This window comes from Saccostrea cucullata, unplaced genomic scaffold (genome assembly GCF_032062105.1).
Source record: "Saccostrea cucullata isolate Sc308-1 unplaced genomic scaffold, CSIRO_AGI_Scuc_v1 ctg9715, whole genome shotgun sequence".
Taxonomy (NCBI): Eukaryota; Metazoa; Mollusca; class Bivalvia; order Ostreida; family Ostreidae; genus Saccostrea; species Saccostrea cuccullata.
Window position 1 is genome coordinate 1 of NW_026925229.1, and position 25,502 is coordinate 25,502.

At 32.0% G+C, this 25,502-nt stretch overlaps 2 protein-coding genes across 2 annotated transcripts; both read left to right on the forward strand.

Moving 5' to 3' along the window:
- Positions 1–1,576: 1,576 nt before the first annotated feature.
- LOC134268392 (uncharacterized) lies at positions 1,577–14,559 on the forward strand. Its single transcript, XM_062750637.1, has 3 exons — positions 1,577–1,586; positions 7,918–8,088; positions 14,297–14,559. The coding sequence occupies exons 1-3, from the start codon at positions 1,577–1,579 to the stop codon at positions 14,557–14,559; spliced, it is 444 nt and encodes a 147-aa protein (XP_062606621.1).
- A 6,570-nt stretch (positions 14,560–21,129) lies between these two features.
- On the forward strand, positions 21,130–24,493 carry LOC134268393 (heavy metal-binding protein HIP-like). The gene is made up of 2 exons (XM_062750638.1): positions 21,130–21,324; positions 24,078–24,493. Exons 1-2 carry the CDS (start codon positions 21,165–21,167, stop codon positions 24,467–24,469), a joined length of 552 nt encoding a protein of 183 aa, XP_062606622.1. The 5' UTR covers positions 21,130–21,164; the 3' UTR covers positions 24,470–24,493.
- The last annotated feature ends 1,009 nt before the right edge of the window (positions 24,494–25,502 follow it).

Genomic DNA, 25,502 nt, shown 5'->3' on the forward strand with positions numbered 1-25,502 from the left:
TTTGGTTCATTTTGTTAGTAAAAAAACTCATTAAAATTAACAATTTTTTACAAATTAAACCTCCTCTGTCAAAAAAAAAAATATTGTTAGAAATTAATAAAAAAGGGAAAAAAAATATAAACTAGATGCTGTCATGAGACAGTAATTAGGGGAAGCCCTGGGGGGACATTGACTTACTTGTTATGACTTACTTGTTATAACTTTTTTGTTTTGACTTATTTGTTGTGAATGTTTCGTAGCTAGTTATAACAAAGTGTAAGAAAGCTATTGAAAAACTGTTGCTTGGCCTACTTTTATGAAAAAAATTATATTTGGTCCTTTTTCAACTGGGGTTTTTTGATTAACAAATTGTAGTTTAACGTCCAGTACAGTTGTGATTTCAAAAAGAAAATATTTTTGTTGTTGTTACAACTTAATTTTTTTTTTTCAAAAAGGGATTTTACGTAATTCTTTTGTAACTTCCAGTTTGGTAATGATTGACAAACTGACAGTCACTTTATCAAAACACATAAGATATAAGTGAAAACACATAAAGAGTAAGTCAAAACACATAAGAAATAAGTCACTATCCCTCAAGGGGAGTAGGTTAATTTACAGATGAAAAATTAAGTAATCACATCAGTTTTGTGGAATGTTTAACTACAAACTACAATTAATTGTTCTAAATAGCTTACCTACAATCAGTTAGAACTAACAAAAAAAATTCTCAAAACAAATAAGTCAAAACAAAAAAGTTATAACAAATAAGTCATAACAAGTAAGTCAATGTCCCTCCAGGGCTTCCGTAGTAATACCCGCACTAAGGTGTTTGCCTCTAAATGCACACTCCTCTAAAATTAGGCTTTACCAAAGAAAAAGTCAATATAATTTAATAATTTACATAATAGGACCTCCATGTATTCATCAAATTGAGCATAATATTCTCAAGTGAACATGTGACCCATGGGCCTCGATCTTATAGGTACATGTATTTCATATTCATAATTCATTACCAGTCTGAAATTAAACAACAGAATTCAATTAATGATGTAAATTAGGTTTGAAACAAGGGGGGGGGGTAAATTTTTGGCCCATAATTGGAACTTTTTAAATCTATTTTCTCATATAGATCAACAACAAATATTATTCAAATTAGTTTAAAGCGTTTTTGATGATTTTTTCCAAAATGTACAAACTTTTTTTTATACTTGATTAGGCAGAAACACCTTGAAAGCTGCCATATACCATGTATACCCAATCAATTTAGTCAACCCCACCCTTCTCCCATCAACACACACACACGCAAACACACCCTATTTTCCTGTTTTTGGAAATAGGCCTAGATGGCAAAGTTAAGATAAAACATCTTTTGTAAATAATAATTTTAAATTTGTTCTTATACTGTAAATGTATCTGAAGACCTGCATCACATTGGGCTTGCGTCACGTACCTAACTTAAGTACTAGTTTTACCATTATCATTTTTAGATAGCACTGCACGTGCAGTACTAGGCCTAGTGTTGTGTACACATCATTGCATGTATGTCAGTTGGAATTATTTTGTGTTTAATTGGATTATATTTCATGAAGTTGGAGCTATGGCAGTCGGTAAGTACATGTTTTGGTATAGAGTTGGGTAAAATAGTCTGAAATGCAACTGGTTAGGTTAAAGTTCAAAGGATCAAAGGTCATCCGATGCTGCAATAAGACGAATTTCACATTCTAAAGAGTTATCGCCCGTTATCGACGTTACATTCAGTTACAAAATACAGAATTTTTTTCTGAGAGGGAGGGGGGACTTCCAGACCAGAATTTCCTGAGAAGCAAATAAAAGGAGAAGTTATGTGTGTGTGTGTGTGTGTGTGTGTGTGTGTGTGTGTGTGTGTGTGTGTGTGTGTGTGTGTGTGTGTGTGTGTGTGTGTGTGTGTGTGTGTGTGTGTGTGTGTGTGTGTGTGTGTGTGTGTGTGTGTGTGTGTGTGTGTGTTTGTGTTTGTGTGTGTGTGTGTGTGTGTGTGGTGGTGTCTGTTTTCTAGGGTGGAGGGCATCCAAAGTCTTTTTTATATTATAGTCCTGCAAATTTTTTGTTGTTGTTTGTTGTTTGTGTGTGTGTGTGTGTTGTGTGTGTGTGGGGGGATATAAGATACACTTCCAGTCCCTGTAAACAGTAATGGCAAATGATCATGTGACTCCTAAATAGTGGGAAACTTTTTCCATTTGACCATACATAATTTTGCGCTTTTTGTGTTACATGTATTATGTTATGTAAATTTAATGGTATAAAGGTTTTGAACCCCCTGGAGGTCATCCCCACTCTCCTAATGATTCTAACTGGAAATGTTCACAATATGACTGCATTAAATGAAATAAAAGTGCATCAATGATGAGATTGCTTGACATTTCATTCATCAACCTATCCTCCTAGAATTAGGAATGAAAATCATTCAAAGAGATGGACCACATTAAAGTATTTGTATATAGGCTATTAACATATTTTTTTAAAAATGTAAAACAAGCATTAGTTTGCATACATGTCATGAATATAAACAGGGGTCTGGGATGGGGTGAGGGGAAGGATCGAGTTCCTGTCTCTTTACGTCTTAATGGTTGAAAACTCCTAAAATGAATGTTGACCTCAAATCTGACTTAATTGTCCTCATTATTTTTCAAGTGGGGGTGTCTCCATTTGAGTGAAAAATTCCTGAGAGGGATGTTTAACAACAAACAAACAATTAAGTGATATAAAAACACAATATTGATTTGCGTTAAGAAATATGCAGGGGATTTTTTCCATCATAAATCTTCTTCTCAAGAACAGCAAGGGCATTATTGTCCCCCGTTTTGGGGGAAAGGGAGGGAACATTAAATCTTATTTGTCAGTGTCAGTCTGGCCATCTTTGACAGTATGTGCATCTGTCACAATAAATTTAACCTTGATCATAATTTTTGAATAATATGAAATAGGGCTTTCATATTTCAAATGTACATTACCACAAAACTTTCTAAATGTACTATGATTTTTTAACCCAAGTGAGACCTTGACCTCAAAATTTTACCTACTTTCCAAAAAATAATATTTTAAATTAATCATTTTGAAAGAGAAAAGATATGGCATTTAAATTATACATGTATATTACATGTGAAAAGACTTTTCTAAATATATCATGACTTTTGACTTTCTGATCTTGACCTAGAAGTTTAACCTACTTTTCAAAAATATTATATTATATATTTATATATATATATATATAACTTTTGATTGAAAAGAGATGGGTCTTTCATATTTGACATGTTCTTTACCTGCAACAAAATATTTCGAGCATGCGATGATTTCCCCCCTTTGACCTAATTTTCATAAAGTGACATATGATAGGGATGCATATTTGATACACAATCTGCCATAAATTATGGCATCCCATTCACTTAAGGTTCATTGATACTCTGATAAGAGAGATAACTCCACAGATAAGAAAGATAACTTTCTGCCGACATTTTGTCATGAAATTCAGTAATTTGTCATGTCAGAGTTTACAAATCTATATCATATGGACCATTTTATTGTTAACTCAAGCAAACCTAACCCATTGATCAGAGGTTGATTTGTAGTTCTATTGCTAGTATATTCAAAAATTATTTTGAATAGTTTACCTAAAACATTTACACTCAGTTCCTTTAAATGGTGTAAATTGATTAAAAATCTATTTCTAAACGTGAAAGTCTTTTAATTGTACAGAAATAAAAGCCGCAGAATTGTTTATAAACATTTAATTAATATTTTATTTCATTACAAAAGAATTTCAAGGGCGATAACGGAATGATAACTCTTGCTTATGAATGCATTTTATTTTACATGCACAGAAAACAATTTGGTATTCTGATTTAAAAAGCATCGCTCCAGTATGTTTTCTAAAGGGAATTAGATAGGTATGAGAGTAAATATTATTTTTATATATACCTCATATTTCTAATTTAATTGTGAGATTAAAAATAATTGATCTTTCTAATGACCATATCAAATTTTCTTCAAATCATGATTTGACATATCATTTATTTCTGAAAAAGTAAGCAACGCTTCATACTTCAAACTATTTTTTATTTGAATTGAATGTTATAGTTGTTGCTGAAAGTCAATGTTTGGAATTTTTTAAAAAAGTCGTCAAATGTGGAGCAGAGGGATACTGTCCCTTAAACACAGAAAGCAAAGGACCACAATTCTTTGAATTTGCATGTATAATCTTGATATGGAAACATCCTCATATAATGTATATTCAAGTTTTTTATGCAACGCCATGATTAAGAATACATGTATTAGTTTTTGTCATGTCCGTCCTCCACCCTTCCATCTGTCTTTCCATTGAGCTCAAAGAAATTACTTCTAGATATTTTATCAAAGTTCATATGCTGATGCATATACTGATGTAAACTATCCAACTGTGGCAATATTTTTTATGCGCCCGGATCGATAGATCCCGGGCATATATTTTTTTTGTCCTGTCTGTTTGTCTGTTTGTCTGTTGTCAACTTTAACCTTGGCCATAACTTTTGAACAATAAGAGATAGAGACTTCATATTTGGTATGCATACTCCACTATTAAAGTCCTTTCAAATGACATCAAGGTCAATGACCTTGTGACCTTGACTGTGACCTATATGCTAAAAATAGCTTTTTCCACTGTTTGTCATAACTTTTTAACCATAGGAGATAGGGACTTGATATTTGGTATGCATACTCCTCTAATAAAGCCCTTTCAGTTGACAACAAGGTCAATGATCTTGTGACCTTGACTGTGACCTATATGCTAAAAATAGCTTTTTACACTTTTTGCCATAACTTTTGAACCATAGGAGATAGGAACCTCATATTTGAGATGCATACTCCACTGATTAAGTTCTTTCAAATGACACCATGGTCAATGACCTTGTGACCTTGACCATGACCTAGATGCTAAAAATAGCTTTTTACACTTTTTGCCATAACTTTTTAACCATAGGAGATAGGAACTTCATATTTAGGATGCATACTCCACTGATTAAATTCTTTCAAATGACACCATGGTCAATGACCTTGACTGTGACCTATATGCTAAAAATAGCTTTTTACACTTTTGGCCATAACTTTTAAACCATAGTAGATAGGGACTTCATATTTGGGATGCATACTCCACTGATTAAGTTCTTTCAAATGACACCACGGTCAGTGACCTTGTGACCTTGACTGTGACCAATATGCTAAAAATCGATTTTTTGAACTTTGTTTCCGGCGGGCGCATAGTGTTTCACAAACACATCTTGTTTACCTTTACTTTCCTTTGACCTTTACTTAACTTTTCTTAAAATTAGTGTTTAGCTTTATTTTAGAGAAACCATAATGATTCAAGTTGTGTAATGAAACTTCACATGATGATACATACTGATGTAAGCAATTAAAGCTTTACAATGCTTCACTCTTTTTTACCTTGACATTTCCTGTGATCTTGACCTCACTGTCTTAGATTAGATCAGTTTTGAATAAACAGTTCAAGATATAGTAATCAAACTTCATATGCTAATACATACTGATGAGAGCTATTATTGCATTAACTTATTTTGACCTTGAATTTTCTTTTGACTTGACCTCACTTTTTAAAATATGTGTTTATCTAATTTTCAAATAAACCATTAATTATATTTTTATTAAAATTAATATGATAATAGTAAATTCACACTGATGTAAGCTTTTCAGCTAGAACAACATTTTGACCACAACCTTTCCTTTGACTTCTCTTTTCTTAAAACAAAGTGTTTAGTTCAGTTTCATTAAATCATTCAAGATATTTTTATCAAACATAATAAGCTAATATGTATTAGTGAGAGCTATTCAGCTGCATCAAAAACTTCATCTTGCACATTCCTGTGACCTTGACCTCCCTCCTCTTTAATATGTATTTTGCTTAGTTTTTAAGAAATAATTTAAGACATTTTTATGTATAACATGCACTTATACATAATTTGATGAGAATTTATTATCTATATCCAATTTATTTATATTTTAGTTTCAATTCTGAAAAAAAAAACTGTTTAAGATATTTTCATCAAACTTTATACACAAATACAAATTTTAGTTTTTAGTTTTTAGCTCACCTGAGCCAAAATGGCCGACCAAAGTTTTACATAGAAATATATGGGAAAATTCTTTGAAGAAAAGTAAATCCATGATTGATCATGGGATTACTTTTGGATTTTAACTTTTCAATAATAAACCAATTTCTACTTTTTCTTAGCTTCAGTACTCAGGTGAGCGATGTGGCCCATGGGCCTCTTGTTTAATGTACCATTAGTAATACACATCTGGCGGGACATTCATGTCCTATAGACATATTTCTAGTTTTTCAAATCATCACCTCAGGCTAGGGTCAGGCCACAATTAGGGATCAAAGTTTTATTTAGGAATAAAAGGAAACACATCTTTAAAGTTCTTCTTTTCAGGAACACCAAGAGCATGATTAATATGGAAAAATTCTCAAGAGGTGTAGATCCAAGTTTGTACAAATCATGACCACCAGGGTTAGGGAGGTGCCATATTTTTCCAGCCCCTTTTTGCCATCCATATGAAAATTCAAATTTTGAAACCATTTTACACATACACAAAACAAACCAATTATTTTCTAAATGATCATGGTTTAAAGTTATTGCAGCATAAGATATTAGGGAATTTATTGAAAGCAGGGTGATTAAACATGTCAAATATATGTAAAAAAAAATATATATATATAAATTCTACCCTTGATTTGATCCCCATCCCCCCCACCCCCAGGGCAAAATGAAAATTCCGAAACCTTACTGCACATCTACATGACACCACCAACCATCTCTTAAAAGATGATAAGGCTGCTGAGTAAAATGTAGAAGGAGTTCAGGGAAGAAGGGGCTTTTTGTATAAAAAAACGTCATTTTTCGACCCCCATTTGATACCCCGTGGCAAAATCAAAATTCAGAAACCTTACTGCACATCTACATGACACCACCAACCATCTCTCAAAAGATGATTAGGCTGCTGAGTAAAATGTAGAAGGAGTTCAGGGAAGAAGGGGCTTTTTGTATAAAAAACATCATTTTTTGACCCCCATTTGATCCCCTGGGGCAAAATCAAAATTCCGAAACCTTACTGCACATCTACATGACACCCCCAACCATCTCCCAAAGGATGATTAAGCTACTGTAAAAAATGTAGGAGGAGTTCAGGGAAGAAGGGGCTATTTGTATAAAAAAACGTCATTTTTCGACCCCCATTTGATCCCCCGGGGCAAAATCAAAATTCCGAAACCTTACTCCACATCTACATGACACCCCCAACCATCTCCCAAAGGATGATTAAGCTACTGTGAAAAATGTAGGAGGAGTTCAGGGAAGAAGGGGCTTTTTGTATAAAAAACGTCATTTTTCGACCCCCATTTGATCCCCTGGGGCAAAATCAAAATTCCGAAACCTTACTGCACATCTACATGACACCCCCAACCATCTCCCAAAGGATGATTAAGCTACTGTGAAAAATGTAGGAGGAGTTCAGGGAAGAAAAGTGTGACAGACGGACGGACGGACGGACATGAGTAACAACAATATACCCGAACTTTCTTTCGAAAGTGCGGGTATAAAAATGGCAAGTTTAACGTTCATAAGGTGAATCTTTATTTAAAAAGAAGTGATGAAACAAAACTCTCTTCACACATTTCCTAATTTTTGTTCAATATGGGAAATTTCTGATATTACTCCATATACAAACATTTTATTTGAAAAAGAAATCACAGTTCTCAAATTACGTTTTAATTACTTCGTTAATGATATTCAGAAAAGGCAAGTAAATATAAAAGGCTGAATTTGCCAGCAAACAGAAATCATAAAACCTTATACCAGATAGCCTCATCAATTGAAGAGAATTCTAAAATATTATTTGTGTCCTTTACAGTATCTTTCAAAAGGATGAATAAGCTAAGAGCGATTCTCCTTGTCGTGTGCATTCTGCTGGAAGTGCAGGCAAAAGAAGGTACACAAGACTTCATCGATAAATACAACAGGTACAACACAGTCTGTAAAAGAATGGGATATCAGAATAGGAACTGTTCAGGAAAAGAGAAAGGTATTTATTTACTCTTATTTAAAATACTTTTGTCTTAGCTAATATTAATGTACAAAAATGGCGTTAAGGCGTTCGTATATGTTCGAAAACATACAATTTGACCTAGAGTTTGCCTAATTCAATGGCTATGTTGCTTTTCCTTCTTAAGAATCTCGGCCTGCCTACATTAATTTGAGTGAAATAAACACAAACGCTATCTTAATGTAACAATTTAGTATTTTTTATATTTTTAATTTCTTTTGATAAAAAACATCGGTTTTCATGCAATGTTATGAAAAGAAGTGAAAAACCTTGGTACAAACGTCGCTGTTGTTTTTGGAAAAGTAACACAAAACTCAGGAAATGCTTATAGCACTAACACCGGTAAATTCACAGCACCTGAAGATGGACTCTACTCATTCCATTGGATAATTCTGACAAGGGGTGGAAAAAATTTAGCACTCAAATTGTTTTCAACGGTAACATCATTGGTTATAATAATACCGATGGCTTGGCAGGTTATTCTAACTGGGCATCTGGATCTTCATCAGCTGTTATAAAAATGAGGAAGAATGATAAAGTCTTAATAAGAACTCATGGTAACGATGGAAATTTTGCTTATGAAAACTGGTCATCCTTTTCAGGATTTAAATTGTAACATAATTATTTACAAAAACAAATATGCAAAAACTATCTAAATTAAATATGTATTTTATGATTATATTTTGTTAATTTTATGAAATGGACAAAAGTACAGGATGACATGACAGTGGTATGACAATAATTCCAATATGCATTTTCTAATTTAGTGACCCTTTTACACCAGAAAAAATACTTGACATTGCCTTCAACTCGACATTTATAATTACGTACATCGAAAATGTTGTATCAAGAAACAACAGTTATATTCATTCATATTTCGAGTCGATATATCCCAGGGAACTTGAAAATAAGACAAATGTCCCACATCTGTTCATAGTAGGATGTTTAACTAAAAAATATGGGTCAATTAAAATATGGGCTTTACATGTATGACATAGGAAATTACTTTAACTTTTCTACTGAACGTTTCTTGTTTATTTTGTAATATCTCGCTATCACATGGTCTTCATATTGTGTTTAATCTCCCAACCTATTAGATATTCGAGAACCTGTTATCAGTATTATTAATTTAAACCTGTTTCTTGTTACTGACATATGATGCTGTTACAGGGAGTTCAACAACCTCGCTTAAATTCGGCATTTTGTACATTCTATGGTCGCTATAATGACGTTGTTATTAAATGTATTCTATCATATTAGGTTGTATTTTGGCTGCCTTGATTCATACAATTACAGTACAAGGACTTTATGCTAATTTTGACTACGTAATGTGTCGTCTGTACCTGATCAATATAAACGGCTCACGGCGGGTGTGACCGGTCAACAAGGTATAATAATTCCTCCTAGGCCCATGATTTCCACGTATACGTGTTTAATGTCCTTTTAATATATAGGCATTGTTTATTGATTTTTTATATGGATTACTAGCTTTTTCTTTACGTTTTTCATATTAAAAACACAATCAATTAAACAACTGATTTCCACATATCTTTGGAAACATTAAAATTCACAACGTCTTACAATCACACCTTATACCGGTATATGACACACTCTATCTTATGGCTTAAACAGTATATTTGTGCGCTTAACTGCATGGCAACCAAGCATGATAGATTTTAAAAAAAAACTTTTCCCCCATTTTTTTTTTAATAAGGTGTATTTTTGCAACATATGAACTGCTGGTATACCAATATTTCAAAATTATTTCGAAAAGATTAAATAGCATTGTTTATTGGATGTCTCAAAAGCAAAGCAAACATTGACTTCTGAAACACCAGAAATGGGATCAGATGCAGAGGAAGAGTGTCCCTGATCTGTCGACCGGTCACACTTAGCAGGCCTAGGTGAAGCACGGGAGAATCATCAATGTTCTTGTGGGACCAATGCTCATGAAGTTCGTGGGTCGATCACCCTCATTCATGAATTTTCATCTCTCCGAACCATTTTTGTCAATATTTATTCAGGAATGTTCTGTATATACGGGTTTCCAAAGGACTTATGTCCCCACGATCTATATATAAAAATTTTGCATTCAAATGAACATTGGTCCCTATGAATTAATACTGATATGATAATTTTCCCTCTACATGTATAATATGATTAACTATGATTAAATTGTAGTAATCTGTAAATAAATATACAGAACTTTTTTCTGAATCCAGAGATTTTTGTTTGACCATTTTCAACTCTCACTCCTCCATTGCACTTGATCCCACCTTTGATGTTTTAGAGGTCCGTGTTTTTGCTCTGTTCCAAAATTTGTTTTGTTGATTAAGGGTACTTAACACAAACAAAAAATGGATGCATGGATTGATATCTATTTTTTGACTGATTTTGATTTGAAATGACATAAATAATAAATCCCTAAATTATAAAGAAATCGTAGGTTTTCTTTGGTGCTAAGATATGGCACTTTGTTTCGCTTTCTATATAATTCTATACAAAATTTTGCACAAATTTTTGATCTTATGACAAAGTCATATAAAATTTTCCCAATATACCTGGTAAACATTATTCTGATTATCAATTTAAACATAAATCTATGAGAAATATTGCTGATTTCTGAAAAAAAGTTTGTTTGTGTTATTTATCCTTAAATGGACTTTTAGATCGAATACCGTTTGTTTTGCGCATTTATAAATTTATAACTCTTAGAAGTGTAAATGAGCGTACTTTGTATTGTTAAAAACGCAATGTTAGATAAGGCAGCAGACATTAACGATATAAATCTTTTCCATCAAAAGTATTTTGCGTCAGATAAAGGTTACTTTTGAAGATATTACATGATTCTCGCTCAATTATTTTTATCTATAATCTTAAATATAATATCATTCAGGGATTTTAAAAAAACTTAAAATTGCATAAATTACGTTCTAAACAATTAAAAGTTTAAAGCTGAATTCTGCTTTTAAAAAGGCACATTCACTTCTTAAAGTTTTATAAAACTTCATTAGCTATGCATAACACCTCCGTCTACTCTAGTGAAACTGTTTTCATTGAACCGGGAGTAAAAGAACAAAATATATAAATATAGTAGCTGTGGATTTAAAGAAAGTGCAGAGTAATATTGCAGATAAATCTAAATCTTTGTATTTACTAATCATATTTAGCTTTAAAAAGATCGACCAAATGTGAAAGCAGATGAAGCAATTGAAGAAAATCATACAGACTATACGTCATTTCATATTCTGATGTTTGTAAGTGAAGCTTATTTATATAAAAAAAGTTATAAGTATGTAATGTTATATGTGAACAATAATCAATGTGGTATTCAATTAGGGATTTTGAAAAAATCAGTATCTTTTTTTCTAAACAATCTTTGAAATTCTCTAGGATTTTGATTGTACATAAGGCTGAACTTGATATTCACATGCAATCAATTCCAATTTTATGTGGCTTTCCAATATTCTTTCTTACGCAGATGGTTTTCCAGTTTTTAACTTTCACCAATTACTTTATTTACCAATACTGGAAGACAATTCAAAGAAAATAAAGTGTTCATAAAAATAAAGTGCTCCACATTGTAAATAAAACTGTTTCATAACATAAGATTCACCGTTTTAGGAAGCGGTAGATTGAAAATTAGAAAAATATGATATGAATCTTTACAATGTTAAGAATATTATACACTGAACCAAACTTCTAAGTGTTCACCTGACATTTCTGAAGTTTTAGAGAACAAATGCAAACAGTAAATAATTTCTTTTTTTCCTGATTAATGATGCATATTTAAGTTGGATGTTGCATAAATTTCATCTAAGTATCTCTACAAAATTTTTCGCAAAGTGTCAAGGAAACGAAGTAACCTCAAAATAAAAATTCACACAAAAAGCTCTATGGAGTAAGACCACCACTCACTCTAATTACTACAAGACTGTAATTACAGTTGAATACCTTGTACCCCTGAATAGGAGATTGACGCATCTGCTGCCATACCTTCTGTCTAGATCTTTTCAAACCATTGAAATTGCGTGGAAAAAAAGGGGGGGTTGACATTTCTTATAAAATCCCAAATGTGTTAAATGGGATTCAGATCCGGAATTTGAGAGGGTAGCATCACACATGTCTTGTGGTCAATATCCTAGGGTGTTCAGCACGTAAGTGGCCTCTTTAAGAATAATTCAGACTGCTTGAGCTAATTAAAATTAGACCGTCACAAGCAGCGATTTCTTAACATTTTCGTACGATTGAAATTGTTTGTTTTCATGTTTTTAAGATTGTTTCACAGCAATTTAACACTCTTTTAACATGGTGTGACGCGAAATTTTGGTCTCTGACGAAGTTCAAGGTCACTTCCGGTGTGGCTAAATTTTGTCAAAAACTTTCAAATTGTGACAAATTGGTGATGAAAAATGAGCACAGCCTATAGAAAAATGTGTTTAAATGGGTTTTGATAGTGTTTCATAAGTTTTAAAAGTAATAACAAGTACAATTAAGCACTAAAATAAAAGTGAGTAAAACGTGGTGCAAAGATTGCCCAGATATCAACATTCCAACGGCTCTCTCTTCCATCTCAATAGTCATTTTGCCAATGTTTTATGTTTTTTTAGTAAAACCATTTTTTACAATTTGATAATGATCACCAAAAAATACTAATTACACAAAACACGTGCCCCAAAGTACTTATTTATCGTTTTTAAGCTTCGTCACGGAACATTTGTTTTCATCGGTGATATTTCTTTTCTTTCTATAATTGTTGAGAAGACTCATTTGTTGTAATAATTTGAAAATATCACATCATTCTATACAATAGTTTTAAAATAAATTCATTTATTAAAGTGAACACTTAGAAGTTTTGTTGAGTGTATATTTCATTACATGTAGATCGGACTGAAAAACAGGACTGGGTCATTGCTTTTTAGCTTTCCATTATTTCGTTTGATATCTCTCTATATTTCTCACGAACAGATTTATTTTACTTGTCAGATTGATGAAACTTTTAAATAGCCACATAATTCTTTGTTGCTTTCCTTGTATATTGGTCAGTTTTTCATAGATGGTACTCTGTGTAATAGTAGTGTGTATATATCTCAGTTGATTCGATAAGCAATAACATGCTCTAAGTAAGAACGATTTCTGAAACGAGTAAACTATTGACAAGCAAGTTGATGAAACAAGAATATCAGCAGTCTCGTTTAAAGTCACCATTGCATAAGTACTATGGTCGATAAAATGACCGTATCAGCTAATACAATTTATCGCTGATTCAAATGCTGACTGACGTTTTTTATACTAATTGTTAGTACATTATTTACACAATGAATTCACCACAGATTTTCGCGTTATTTCCCGATCATGACAAGGAGCACACGGCGGATGTGAACGGTCGGCAGAGGATACTCACTCCTTCATGGCACCTGATCCCACCTCCAATGTTTTGGAGGTCCGTGTTTTCTCTTCTCCTATTTTTGTATTGTTATTGTTGGTTTTAAGCATTATAGTTTGTGTATTACTTATATAAATCAAAATTTTATGTTCGTATAGTACGATAGTGATGTATAAAGCAAATTATTTGATTGCGTTATCTTCAAATACTTTTACTTATGGCTTTCAGAATGAATAAATTAAAAATGTAACAATAAATGTCCTTTAAAACAATCGCAAATTTAAAATATCTAAATATATCTATGTGCTGGCTCAAAGCCGGCTTGGTTACATCGACCATAGAACCTGTAAAATGATTATGTTTAACAAGGCTTTTGATATTCTTTTTAGTCAACTTGCTTGTCCATTGCTTGCCTCGTTTTTAAAAAAAAGGTCGAACGTAGAGCTTGATTTTACGTATCGAATCAACTGGGAGACACAAACTACATATGGAGATGATAAGGGTATATTGCTTTGATGGAAGCTGACGATAGATAAAGTGAAGTCAGAGAGCTGTTTTCAATAAAAAAGAAAATTATGCCATTCATTTTTTCATGATTACAAAAATATCAAAAAAGCAAAATGCAAAAAATAAAAATAATCTAAGATTTAATCCTCTGTTTTAAAGTACACTTACATGGCTATCTTCATTATTTGTTTTGATAGAAAACATCGCTTTTCATGGTAACTACGTTGTTGTTGTTTATGGGAAAGTAACATAAAACTGGAAATGCCTATAACACAAACACCTGTAAATTCACAGCGCCTGAAGATGGTCTGTTCTCATTTATGTGGACCAATGTAACAAAGGGTGGAAAACAATTCCACACTGAAATTGTTCTCAACGGTAAAATTATTGGTTATAATCATGTCAATGGAGTGTCAGGCAGTTCTCACTGGGCGTCCGGAACTTCATCAGCTGTAATAAAAATGAAGAGGAAAGACGAAGTTTGGATAAGAACAGATGGTTCGTTTGGATTGTATGCTTATGCTGACTGGTCATCATTCACTGGATTTAAATTGTAACAAAATTATTGTCTGAAATAAATATGCAGAACTATCAAAATAGATATAATATATAACAATATAATTATATCTATATTAAGAAATCGTACATAGAACATGACACTGACCTGACATTAGTCCCTAAATGCATAATCTAATAATTCTAAATTTCAAAAAGTAAACAGAATTAACACAGAATCCATTAAAGCATTCAAACATAATTACGATCGTGTAGTAAAATATGCATTTACCTCCATTCATTAAATGCAAAATTTACAACATGATACAAGTCTAGAAAAAAGTGATAAAGTAGAAAATTGGAAGTCTTTATATCTAAATAAAGTTTCTCTGCAAAATTCTTTCCAAAGAATCGCTGAAGAAATACTATTTAATCAGACAAGGAGGAAAAAATATCAATAGAATCGCTAGAATATTTTTCTTAACAGTTAGTGAAGATACATGTAAATGTAAAAAAGGATATTCCCTCTCCTAACCGTATAATACAGACAGCAGAGAGGTTTGCAAATAGCAAAACTTTTACATCTTTGCACAGGTAATAAATTTCTTATATCTAAGAAAATCCATATATGCGCAAGAATATTATTTTCAAATAACATTTAAATTGATGATGGATACAAAAAACAAACTACCAGGAATGTGTGGATTATGACTTATCTTCGTGAAATTGATGGCATTTTCCAATTTAAGTTTAAAAATGAGCAGCATGCGATCAGAATTGGCTGGAAAAGGAAAACAAAAGCAAATCAGAGTAGCTCCACGAATATTAAAGGAAAAACAACCCTTCTTCTAATTTAGCTGTAATTACCCTATGATAGAGATAAAACATTCCATAGAAATTATTCCATACAATCAAATGAATTATCTTACCAGAGTTTAATAATGAGAACCATTTTATAGTCAATCGACTCATTCAGATCTGAACTATGTTTAAATTTTGGTTACTACATGTATTTTCTATTGCCAATATTTTTTTTTATATAAATTACTTTTCAACCCATTCCGTCAAACTATGAAAATTGAGATATTTCTGTATCATAAGGAATAACTGTTTTAAATTATTGAACAAATTTCAAATGCAGAATTTTAATATTCATTTCCGAAAACGTAAGCAAAGCTTCATACTTCAACCGCCTTTCAGGAGTATTATTTGTCGGGTGCATACAATAATGCCTGTGACCAGATGAACACGAAATACGGAGGTACAGAGTCATGTATTTCTTTTGTAATTATTTTATGCCAACTTCAATCATGACTTTTTAACTTTGAAAATATCTATTATTTGCAACTTATAAAATCTTAAAAGGCAACTAATTTGAAAAATCTTCAGAGAGAGAATAAAATTCAAACTCAAAATATTGGGTTATAACTCTTATTTTTTTTTCATGATTTCCTGTAAGGAACTACTTACCTCGACCACTTGAAGGAAAACAGCGCGCAGGAAGCACCGGAAGTGGCCAAAATAGAAAAAGAAAGAACCATCTCGTAGTATATTTCCTCGTGACAATAAGTAGAGTTAGTAAAAAGTAAAACAAAATAAAAAATTAGATCCTCATGCAGTTAAAAATAATTAATGTCTTTGCATATAAGTAGAAATAGTGACCACGTAAGCAAGATGTTTGCATATTTTGCAAATAGTATTGGAGAAAAATGGACATTCATGATTAACAGTGTCGCACTTAACACTTAATGGCAATTGATTAATGAGAAGTGTTAAGACTCGTTTTGCTTTAAAACTTTTCAAAAAAATCTTGTGTGTGTATTTATTATATTATTTGAAATGGTTTTTGGTAGCCTTAGCTTTTTTAAAAGCTTTTACTAAGTACAGTATGTACATAGCTACATTTATTTGATGAATTTTACATAAAACATTTGTACTGATTTAAAACCATAAAGTGTATTTTTTATTGTGTTATTATTTTTTTTCAGGGGATCATACTTCTTGCAATTCTTGTTCTCTTGAAAGGAATAAACCTTGAATGGATTGTTTTTGTATGTTTGGTGTGTGTTTTAATTGTAACGTCAACAACAGTTTTATCAAACATCAATTTTGATAGTCATTATTTCAAATTATGAATCTCACTCTTTAAACATTTTACATATAAGACATGTATGAAGAAAATATTTAAGCAATGTAGAACCATTTCATAAAAAATTTGAATTTGATTTTTTGTCATTATGAAAGTTAGGCCTAAGTTAAGAAATTAAAACGAAAATACGTTTAAGTCGGAGGCAATAGAATGGATGTTAAATAATAATGAATGGAAACGAATATCCACAAATTTTGTAAACATTAATTGGAAAATTAAATGAAGCTTTAAAAATGACCATGAAGACATATTTGAAAACAAATCACCGTCTACTGAGTCCTAGTGATAAAACCCTATTATGGAACGCCATCACTGCCTTATAGCATACAACTATGCATTTATTATGTCAATTTATCATTACGTGATGTGAACATATCTTTACGTTATGTCATTTTTTTATGATATGATGTGAAAATATCATAACATCATGTCAATGCTGCATTACATGAAGTAAATACATTCTTTGATTATGTCAGTACTTCATAACTTGAAGTAAAAAATCCATTTTGTTAAGTGATTATGTGTTTACATTGTGTTAAAACTTTATTACTTGAAATGAATGTTTCTTTACATCATTTCATTTCTTTAATATGCGAGGTCAAAATTGCATTACGTCAAGCAAATTGTGTTTTATAATTAAACTTATCATTACATGAAGTCAAAAATCCATTCCTTTTTGAGAGTGTATATTTTTATTATATCGAAGCATTATTACGTGATATGGATTTATCTTTTTCATACGTCGGGAGCATCATGATGCTAGGTGAACACATCTTACCTTCATGTCATTGCTTTATTACGTGGTGTAAAAAGTGTATAACATAATGTGAACATATCTTTATATTATATCAACACTTTATTACATTATGTCAAAACTCCATTCCGTGATGTGGATATATAATTACGTTATGTCAACCTTTTCTAATGTGATTTAAAAACATCTTTATATTGTGTTAACTCTTCATCATATTGATTCCAATAGTTCATTACCTGATGTAAAAATACATTTTCATTATCTCAAAGCTGTATATCCGTGTATTAATGACTGGTAAGAGAAAGGGGGGGGGGCTCCTCATTGATTAGGACGAATTTCAGGCACATAATATCAGCCCCCCCCTCTTTTCCCATATATAACTTTACTATAGGAAATGTAATGTTCATGGAAAGTACAGCCCCATCCCCACTTTTTCTTGAAGTATAGTCCACTACGGGTAATGTAGAATACTTGAAAAAAAAAATTAGGACTGTTTTTTGTTTCGAGTAGAATTTTTTTTTTCTGGCTGACCTCCCAGTGGCGGATTTAAGGGGGGGGCGCACCCGGCGCGCGCCTCCCCTAAAATTGTCAAAGTTAACGTAAATCAAAGTTTCGTCTAGAAAATGTAAATATGTCTACTAGGTATACCTCATTTTTACCCTACAAAATCTCTAGAACCCAGGAGCTTCCGGGGGCTTCGCCTCCTGGGTCCCCACCAGGGCTTTGCCCTGGACCCACTGGGGGCCTCAAGGCGGCCTCCACACCCCTTGCCTATTTTTGGCGCCCCCTCTTACTTCAATTCCTGGATCCGTGCCTGCTTCCCCTTTCAAAGAAGATGCTGCGTCACTGGAATTAGTAATTTTTTCAACAATTCCAGTGCCAGAATTCTATTACAAAAATCTATATATCAGTCTAAATGAGTTGAATATGCCTTAGCAAGCATGCATGGGCACATATCAGTGGCGGACATGGGAATCTTGAACAAGGAAGGGGGGCGGTGTATAGTTGGAGACCAAGGGGGGGGGGGGGCTCTTAGACTTTATAGTTTTATAGAAAAAAAGGTTTTCAACTCTTAATTCAGCTAATCTTAAGCAATGTCCTACAAAGTAAAACCAATGAATTTATTAATCCTATGTATATTTTGGTCACTAAAGATGGAAGGACGGGATTCCTGCCCCCAACCCCAAAACCACCGTTGCACGTTTGTTATACGGTGTGTTAACACTTTTTAAAATAAAAAGGAGAGGTAGAGACTGATAAAAAATATATGACAATGTTCTTAATAAGATAAGAAGTTTAAGACTTCTATATAAAAAAACAATTCAATATGAAAATAAAAAAAAGCTGCTCGACTCATAATATTTGATTTATCTAATTATCAGATTAAATTAAAGTAAACGCCATTGAAATTAATTCAAAGTCGCAGTGTGAAGGCCTTGGCTGCACGTTTCAAGATTGTCAATCATTTGTCGCTTTACGTTTTCATTTAAATATGCCATTCCCAAATCGCCGAGAATATCTTCTACGACTGTTTTCTCTCCCGCCATTTTTAGTGCCTGCGGAACGCGGAAAATACGTTATGCGCATATAAAGGCCGAGGACACCCGTGTTCGCATAACGTAATAGTGAATCGACATAATGTAGAAGAGTGCGCACAGTATAACATGAGCTTTCCACATCTGATCAATATGAAATAGCCAAAGATACACGTATGCTGACAAGAGGCTGAGCATTTTTGACACAATTAATGTAAAGACACAATGACATAACGTAATAACGATTTGTTAAAAAGTAAGGGCAAATTCACATCATGAAATTGATTCACGGCGTCATGTAGCATATTGATGACATATTAAATGTAGTAGAAGAATTCACTACATGTGACAATTTTTTGACATCATGTAATGAAATTCTGACATCGTATTATAGCGACTTGATATCAAATTAAGATAAATTCACATCAGGTAATGAACTACTTAGACCAAATAGTAGAGAGTGCACATAATGTAATACTGAGTTGAAATTATATAAATGTATCTTAACACCACGTAAAAATCTTTTGACATAATGTCACAAAGAGAAGTTAACATAATGTAAAAGAAAGTTGTCGCAATGTAATAGTAGTGTGTGTAAATGTCATAAAGAGTTGACCTAATGTAAAGGAAAGTTGAGATAATGAAATAGTAGTGTTAATAAATGTCACAAAGAGATGACATAATGTAATGGAAGGTTGAGACAATGCAATAGTAGTGTGGGTTAATGTCATAAAGAGTTGACATAATATAATGGAAGGTTGACACAATGCAATAGTAGTGTGGGTTAATGTCATAAAAAGTTGATATAATGTAATGGAAAGTTGACACAATGCAATAGTAGTGTGTGTTAATGTCATAAAGAGTTGACCTAATGTAATGGAAAGTTGACACAATGCAATACCAGTGTGAGTAAATATCATATAGAGTTGACATAATGTAATGGAAGGTTGATGTTGTGCAATCGCAGTGTTCTGCTATAAGGCAGTGACGGCGTTCCATACCCTATAGCTTCAATTGTATGGATATTGAGAAAGGTTCATGCCAATTAAACATCGGAAGATTTCATCGATAAATACATGTACTATAAAGTTTGTAGAGAAATTCTTGGAATGGGATATAAAGCAGAGAACTGTAAAGGAATGGAGAAAGGTCATTAGTTTAACTTTACCTTTCTTCACATTCCTTTAACAATTTGTATTACTACCCTATTCAGAAAATGTTCAGTATATACCAAGAAGACCAATCGATGACAGAATTGATAAGTTAACCACATGACGATCGTATTGATCGAATCAAAATACACATTTTTTATGTTTTTTTTTTAAATAGCTCTAATCATAAACAGAATAAGAGAAAATAGACGTTTGAAGTTAGAAAAATCCTGTTATTTTCTAAATCAGATGTATGATGTTGTGCGTTTATTATTATTCTTTTAAAACAACGTGTAATTTTAAATGTATTGTATGACATGCACAGCTGATCGATATATACATATCATAAATCACGGTAGATGTATTCTTTTCTGTTATTGTTTCAGCGTAAGATTCTTATTTTTGTTAAACTACATTGTGTAAGAAGAGGAAGGAAAATTGGGAATTTTAAAATAAACCAAGCTGTTTCAGTTATTACAGATTAGACTAACAGAAAATACACATGAAAACGGATACTATAGCCTAAAAGTATGTGTGTTTATTATATTGTAATCGAGTCTTATTAACATTCTCAGCAGGAAGTGGCAACACATTCATACGCTTTCAATAATTTGAAATCACGTTGTTAATTTACTAGTTGATTGTAAGTATTTACGCTTGCATCCACTTACTAATAATTAACAATGCTAGCAACGAACGAGAATTTTATACAATAATCTAAGCTGTTCATACACATAATTTAGTTACAATAAAAAAAACTCATTACAATTGTTCAAATGAATATACATATGAACCTCCTAGAAATTAAAACTAAAACTCATGAAATATAAAAAGTAATGGAATATTCAACGTTCCATAAATATTTCGGTTTTGAGCAAAAATTGCACGTTCCATTCTAAGATGAATCTTTACGTCATAGAAAAAAAAGGAACAAAACTCTCTTCATATACCTCCTATTTTTCAATATGGGAGGCTGAATTTGCCAGCAAACAGAAATCCTTCAACCAGATAGCAGATAGCCTCATCCATTGGATAGTATTCTAAAATATTATTTTTGTATTTTACAATATCTTTAAATATGATGAATATACTCAGAGCGATTCTCCTTGTCGGAAGCATATTGTTTGAAATACGGGCAAAAGAAGTCACACAAGACTTCATTGATAAATACAACAAATACTTCACAGTCTGTAAAGGGATGGGATTTCAAACTAGGAACTGTTCAGTTAAAAAGGAAGGTATTTATTTACTCTTATTTAATATACTCTTGTCTACAGTAGAAATAAATTAAATAACAATTATGAAAGTAAAATTAAACAAAAATTTATAACTTGCTTTAGTGTTTTCAAAATTTAAGCGAAATAGTGGATTTCATGATTTTGAATTTTGGTCTGCCTACGACAATTTAAGTTTGTGAGACAAGTCAATTGCAGAAAAATGACCGTTAACACATCATGAGTCAATAAAATCGATAAATTATCTTGAAATGCGTAAATTAAATAATTATAAATATACGAGTGTCATTCAAAAAATACGTTCCCCATCATCATATTATTATTACAAGATTATAGATAAACACATTTTCCTAAATAAAAGCGCATATTTGTGTAAAGTGTGAATTTTCCTTCCATTTGATGAGATAGAACTCATGTTATCCAATACTTAAAGTAGTTTGTTTTGTTACCACGGAGCATGATCAACCAACATTGTAACGTCAAAAACAACGTCAAGAAAGTTTCATACACGATTTGTAGCGTCTTCGCCATTCATAAAAACGTATCCATAACACTTAAGGTAGTCAATGTATAACGACTGTACATGTATTTTGTACTTGATAAATGAATGGTCAAATATCTTTAATCATGATAGCATTTTGAAGATATTATCAAATAAAAATACTCCATCAAAGGAATTTACAAATTTTTGAATAATGGCCAATTAATTTCACCATGAATTTAACATTAAAGTCTATTAGCAGCCCATGTTTTTGTAAGATATTGTAAAAAGTAATTTGAATTTCAAACAAATCTCATGGTGAAAATATGCATAAATTCCCTCTTTATTAGAATATGAAATTTTGAGAAATCAAACCTTTTAATCTTTTTATCAAGGGCAGATAACTCTTGGAAAACTTTCAATGTGCAAAATGACCGTCTCCTTAAATGTCATCAGTCTTGTGAATTTGGTTAATTTCACCTTTATCGTTATCTAGCAATGTGACTAGATTGAAATCATTTAAAATCGTTCAAAATCCCTTCATTATATATTGAATACCTTAACACATATTTTTGCTAAAAATTGTGCAAAAAAGCTCGAACTAGATTGTCAGTGTTTTCAAATTCTTTACCGTGTAACTCTATTTGTTCCGGAACAGTAAAGTGCAAATAACGTCTAATGACATTCCTAAATCTATTGACAAGATTTTTAGCCTGTTTGTTTGGAGACCATTCATCGTCCGATTCAAATTCTCTACAACAAAAAACTATAATCTCTATTTATATAGATAAAAGATACCACAGAGTCGGACACAATTGTTTCATACTTGAATATTTTACTTGAAAAAGACATTAAAGGTAATCTAACATCGAAGCTATATGATAAACCTGGTGACTTTAACTTTTCTATTGTCAACTTCCTTTACTTATGCAGCAATATACCTTCATCACCTGCATACAGGATTTATATCTCTCAGTTGATTCGATACGCAATAGCATGCTCTACGTATTAAAAATTTCTAAAACTAGGTAAATTATTAACAAGCAAGTTGATAAAATAATAAGAACATCAGCAGTCTCTTTTAAAGTCATCATTTCATAAGTTCTTTGGTCGATACAATGCCCTTGTCAGCAAATACAATTTATCACTGAGTCAAATGCTGACTGACGTTTTTCATACTAATTGTTAGTTAATTACTTATACACTAAATTGACGACGGGTTTTTCGTTATTTCCCGCTCATGACAATGAGCACACAGGCGGGTGTGACCGGTCAGCAGGGGATGCACATTCCTCCATGGCACCTGATCCCACCTCTGATGTTTCGGAAGTCCGTGTTTGCTCTGCTCCTATTATGTATTGTTTTATGGACTTTGATATTGAATACTGTTCGATATCTCCATATCCTTCATATACAAATTCACGGATAATTTTTCATATATTTCCTGTTTTATACAGAATTTTTGAAGTTTGTTAAAGAAGTTTCCCGAATACAAAGTAAATTTTTATTGCTACTTGCTGCTCTGTTACGTCCTCTAACATCATGGTTTTTTTGCCTTATGTCCATATGTTTTTAGAAACTGATATCTTTTTAACAGAACGATATATTACATTAACTGATAGCAACTTAGGTAACACAACAAGGCTTTATCTAAACATGAAAATTTTATTTCGTTTCAGTGGATTTCCACTAACGAATGTTACACCATTTGTTGCTTTTCTTGCATTTTGGTAAAATATTATTTACCGGTAAACAACATAAATTTTATCATAATGTAGTCATTTCTATTTGTATAATAAAATCCGAATTTTCCACACTTGGTCTACAAAAATTATCTTCTCGAGAGGTATAAAACTAGCTAATATTGAGTGCTGGAGAGATTCTAAGATTATACGCCTAACATTATACTAGTAATTTAATTATTAGCCATTTTAAATTAGAGGATTTCACAGGCTAAGCCAAATTAAAAAAAACATTCGACTGTGATATCAAATATTTCAAATTAGAAAGATCTTGCATTGATGGATTTAATTCTAAAGTGAATAAATATGACAGAAGTCCTTTGAAACGATACATTTCTTCGTTATAAAAATATCATGATATATTCATTCGTTGGCCTAGATCCTTCTGGAATGTAGAGTTTTATTTCAAAGTTGTTTGCAATGTTATTATTACATTCCTTATTGTAAAAATATTCCAAAAAGCAGAATAAAGTAAGGATAATTTGGTCTTTTCATATACCCTTTGATGCTTATATTTAAATTTCTTTTCATAGAAAACATCGCTTTTCATGCACGTTTATCGAAGACACAAGTAAATCTTGGTTCAACCGCTGTTGTTGTATTTGGAAAAATAACGCAAAACTCTGGAAATGCCTATAACGCTAACACCGGTAAATTCACAGCACCTGATGATGGGCTGTACTATTTCCAATGGACGATTCTGACAACAGAGGGAAAATATTTTCACACTGAAATTGTTCTCAACGGAAAAATAATTGGTTATAATCATGCGGACGGCGTGACTGGTAGTTCTAATAGGCTATCCGGATCTTCATCAGCCGTTATAAAAATGAAGAGGAAAGAAGATGTCTGGATTAGAGTACATGGTGCAGCTGGAAAATATGCTTATGCAGACTGGTCATCATTCACCAGCTTTAAATTGTAACGGAATTATTGTCTACAATAAATATGCAAAACTATCGAAATAAATGTATTTTATGATTTATATTATAAAATTGACAAAAGTACAAGAGGACATTGCCAATGTGACAATGGGTAGAAACACTACAAACACTTCCACACTCAAATTGTTATCAACGGTAACGTTATGGGTCATAATCATGTCAAGGGTGTGTCAGGCAGTACTCTCTTAGGCGTCCGGAACTTCAGCGGCTCTTATAAAAATGTAGAAAAAAGACGAAGTCTGGATAAGAACAGTTGGTACAGACGGAGAATACGCTTATTCTGACTGGTCATAATTCACCGGCTTTAAATTGTAACAGAATTATTGTCTTAAATATATGCAGATCTATCAAAATAAATATAATTTATAACTAACATAATTATATATGTAAATCAAGAAATGACACATTAGGACATAACAGGCATCGCTTCATACTTTAAATAATTTTTCATTTCAATCTTGTGCTGTTGTTGATGATGATAATCAATATTGGGAATTAAAAAAGAAACAAATGGTGAAATTTGGAGCAGAGGGATATTTCACTTTTAGTAAATAATGTTAAAGCTTCTTGGTGATTTTGGATACTTATGTTGTTAAGAATTATTAATGTCTAAAAATTAATTAGTAGAAATAGTCAAGAGATTTGCATAATTTGGAAATAGTATTAGAGAAAAATGGATATTCGTGATCAACAGTGTCTCAGTGAACACTTAATTACAATTCATTAATAAGAAGTATTTAAGACCCATTTTGCTTTAAAACTTAAAAACAAAGATTCGTGTGTGTGTTAAATTATCAGGATTTTAATTATATATTTGAATGGCATTTTGGTAGCCTTGGCTTTAAAGGCTTTTTATATGTAGCACACTATCTTGATCCCCCCAAAAGAACCATTTGTGTTGATTTTAATACTATAGTGTGCATTATTTGTGTTATTATTCTTTTTCAGTGGATTATACTTCTTTCAATTCTTGTTCTCTTGTGAAGAAAAAAACCCTTGAATGGATTTTTTTGT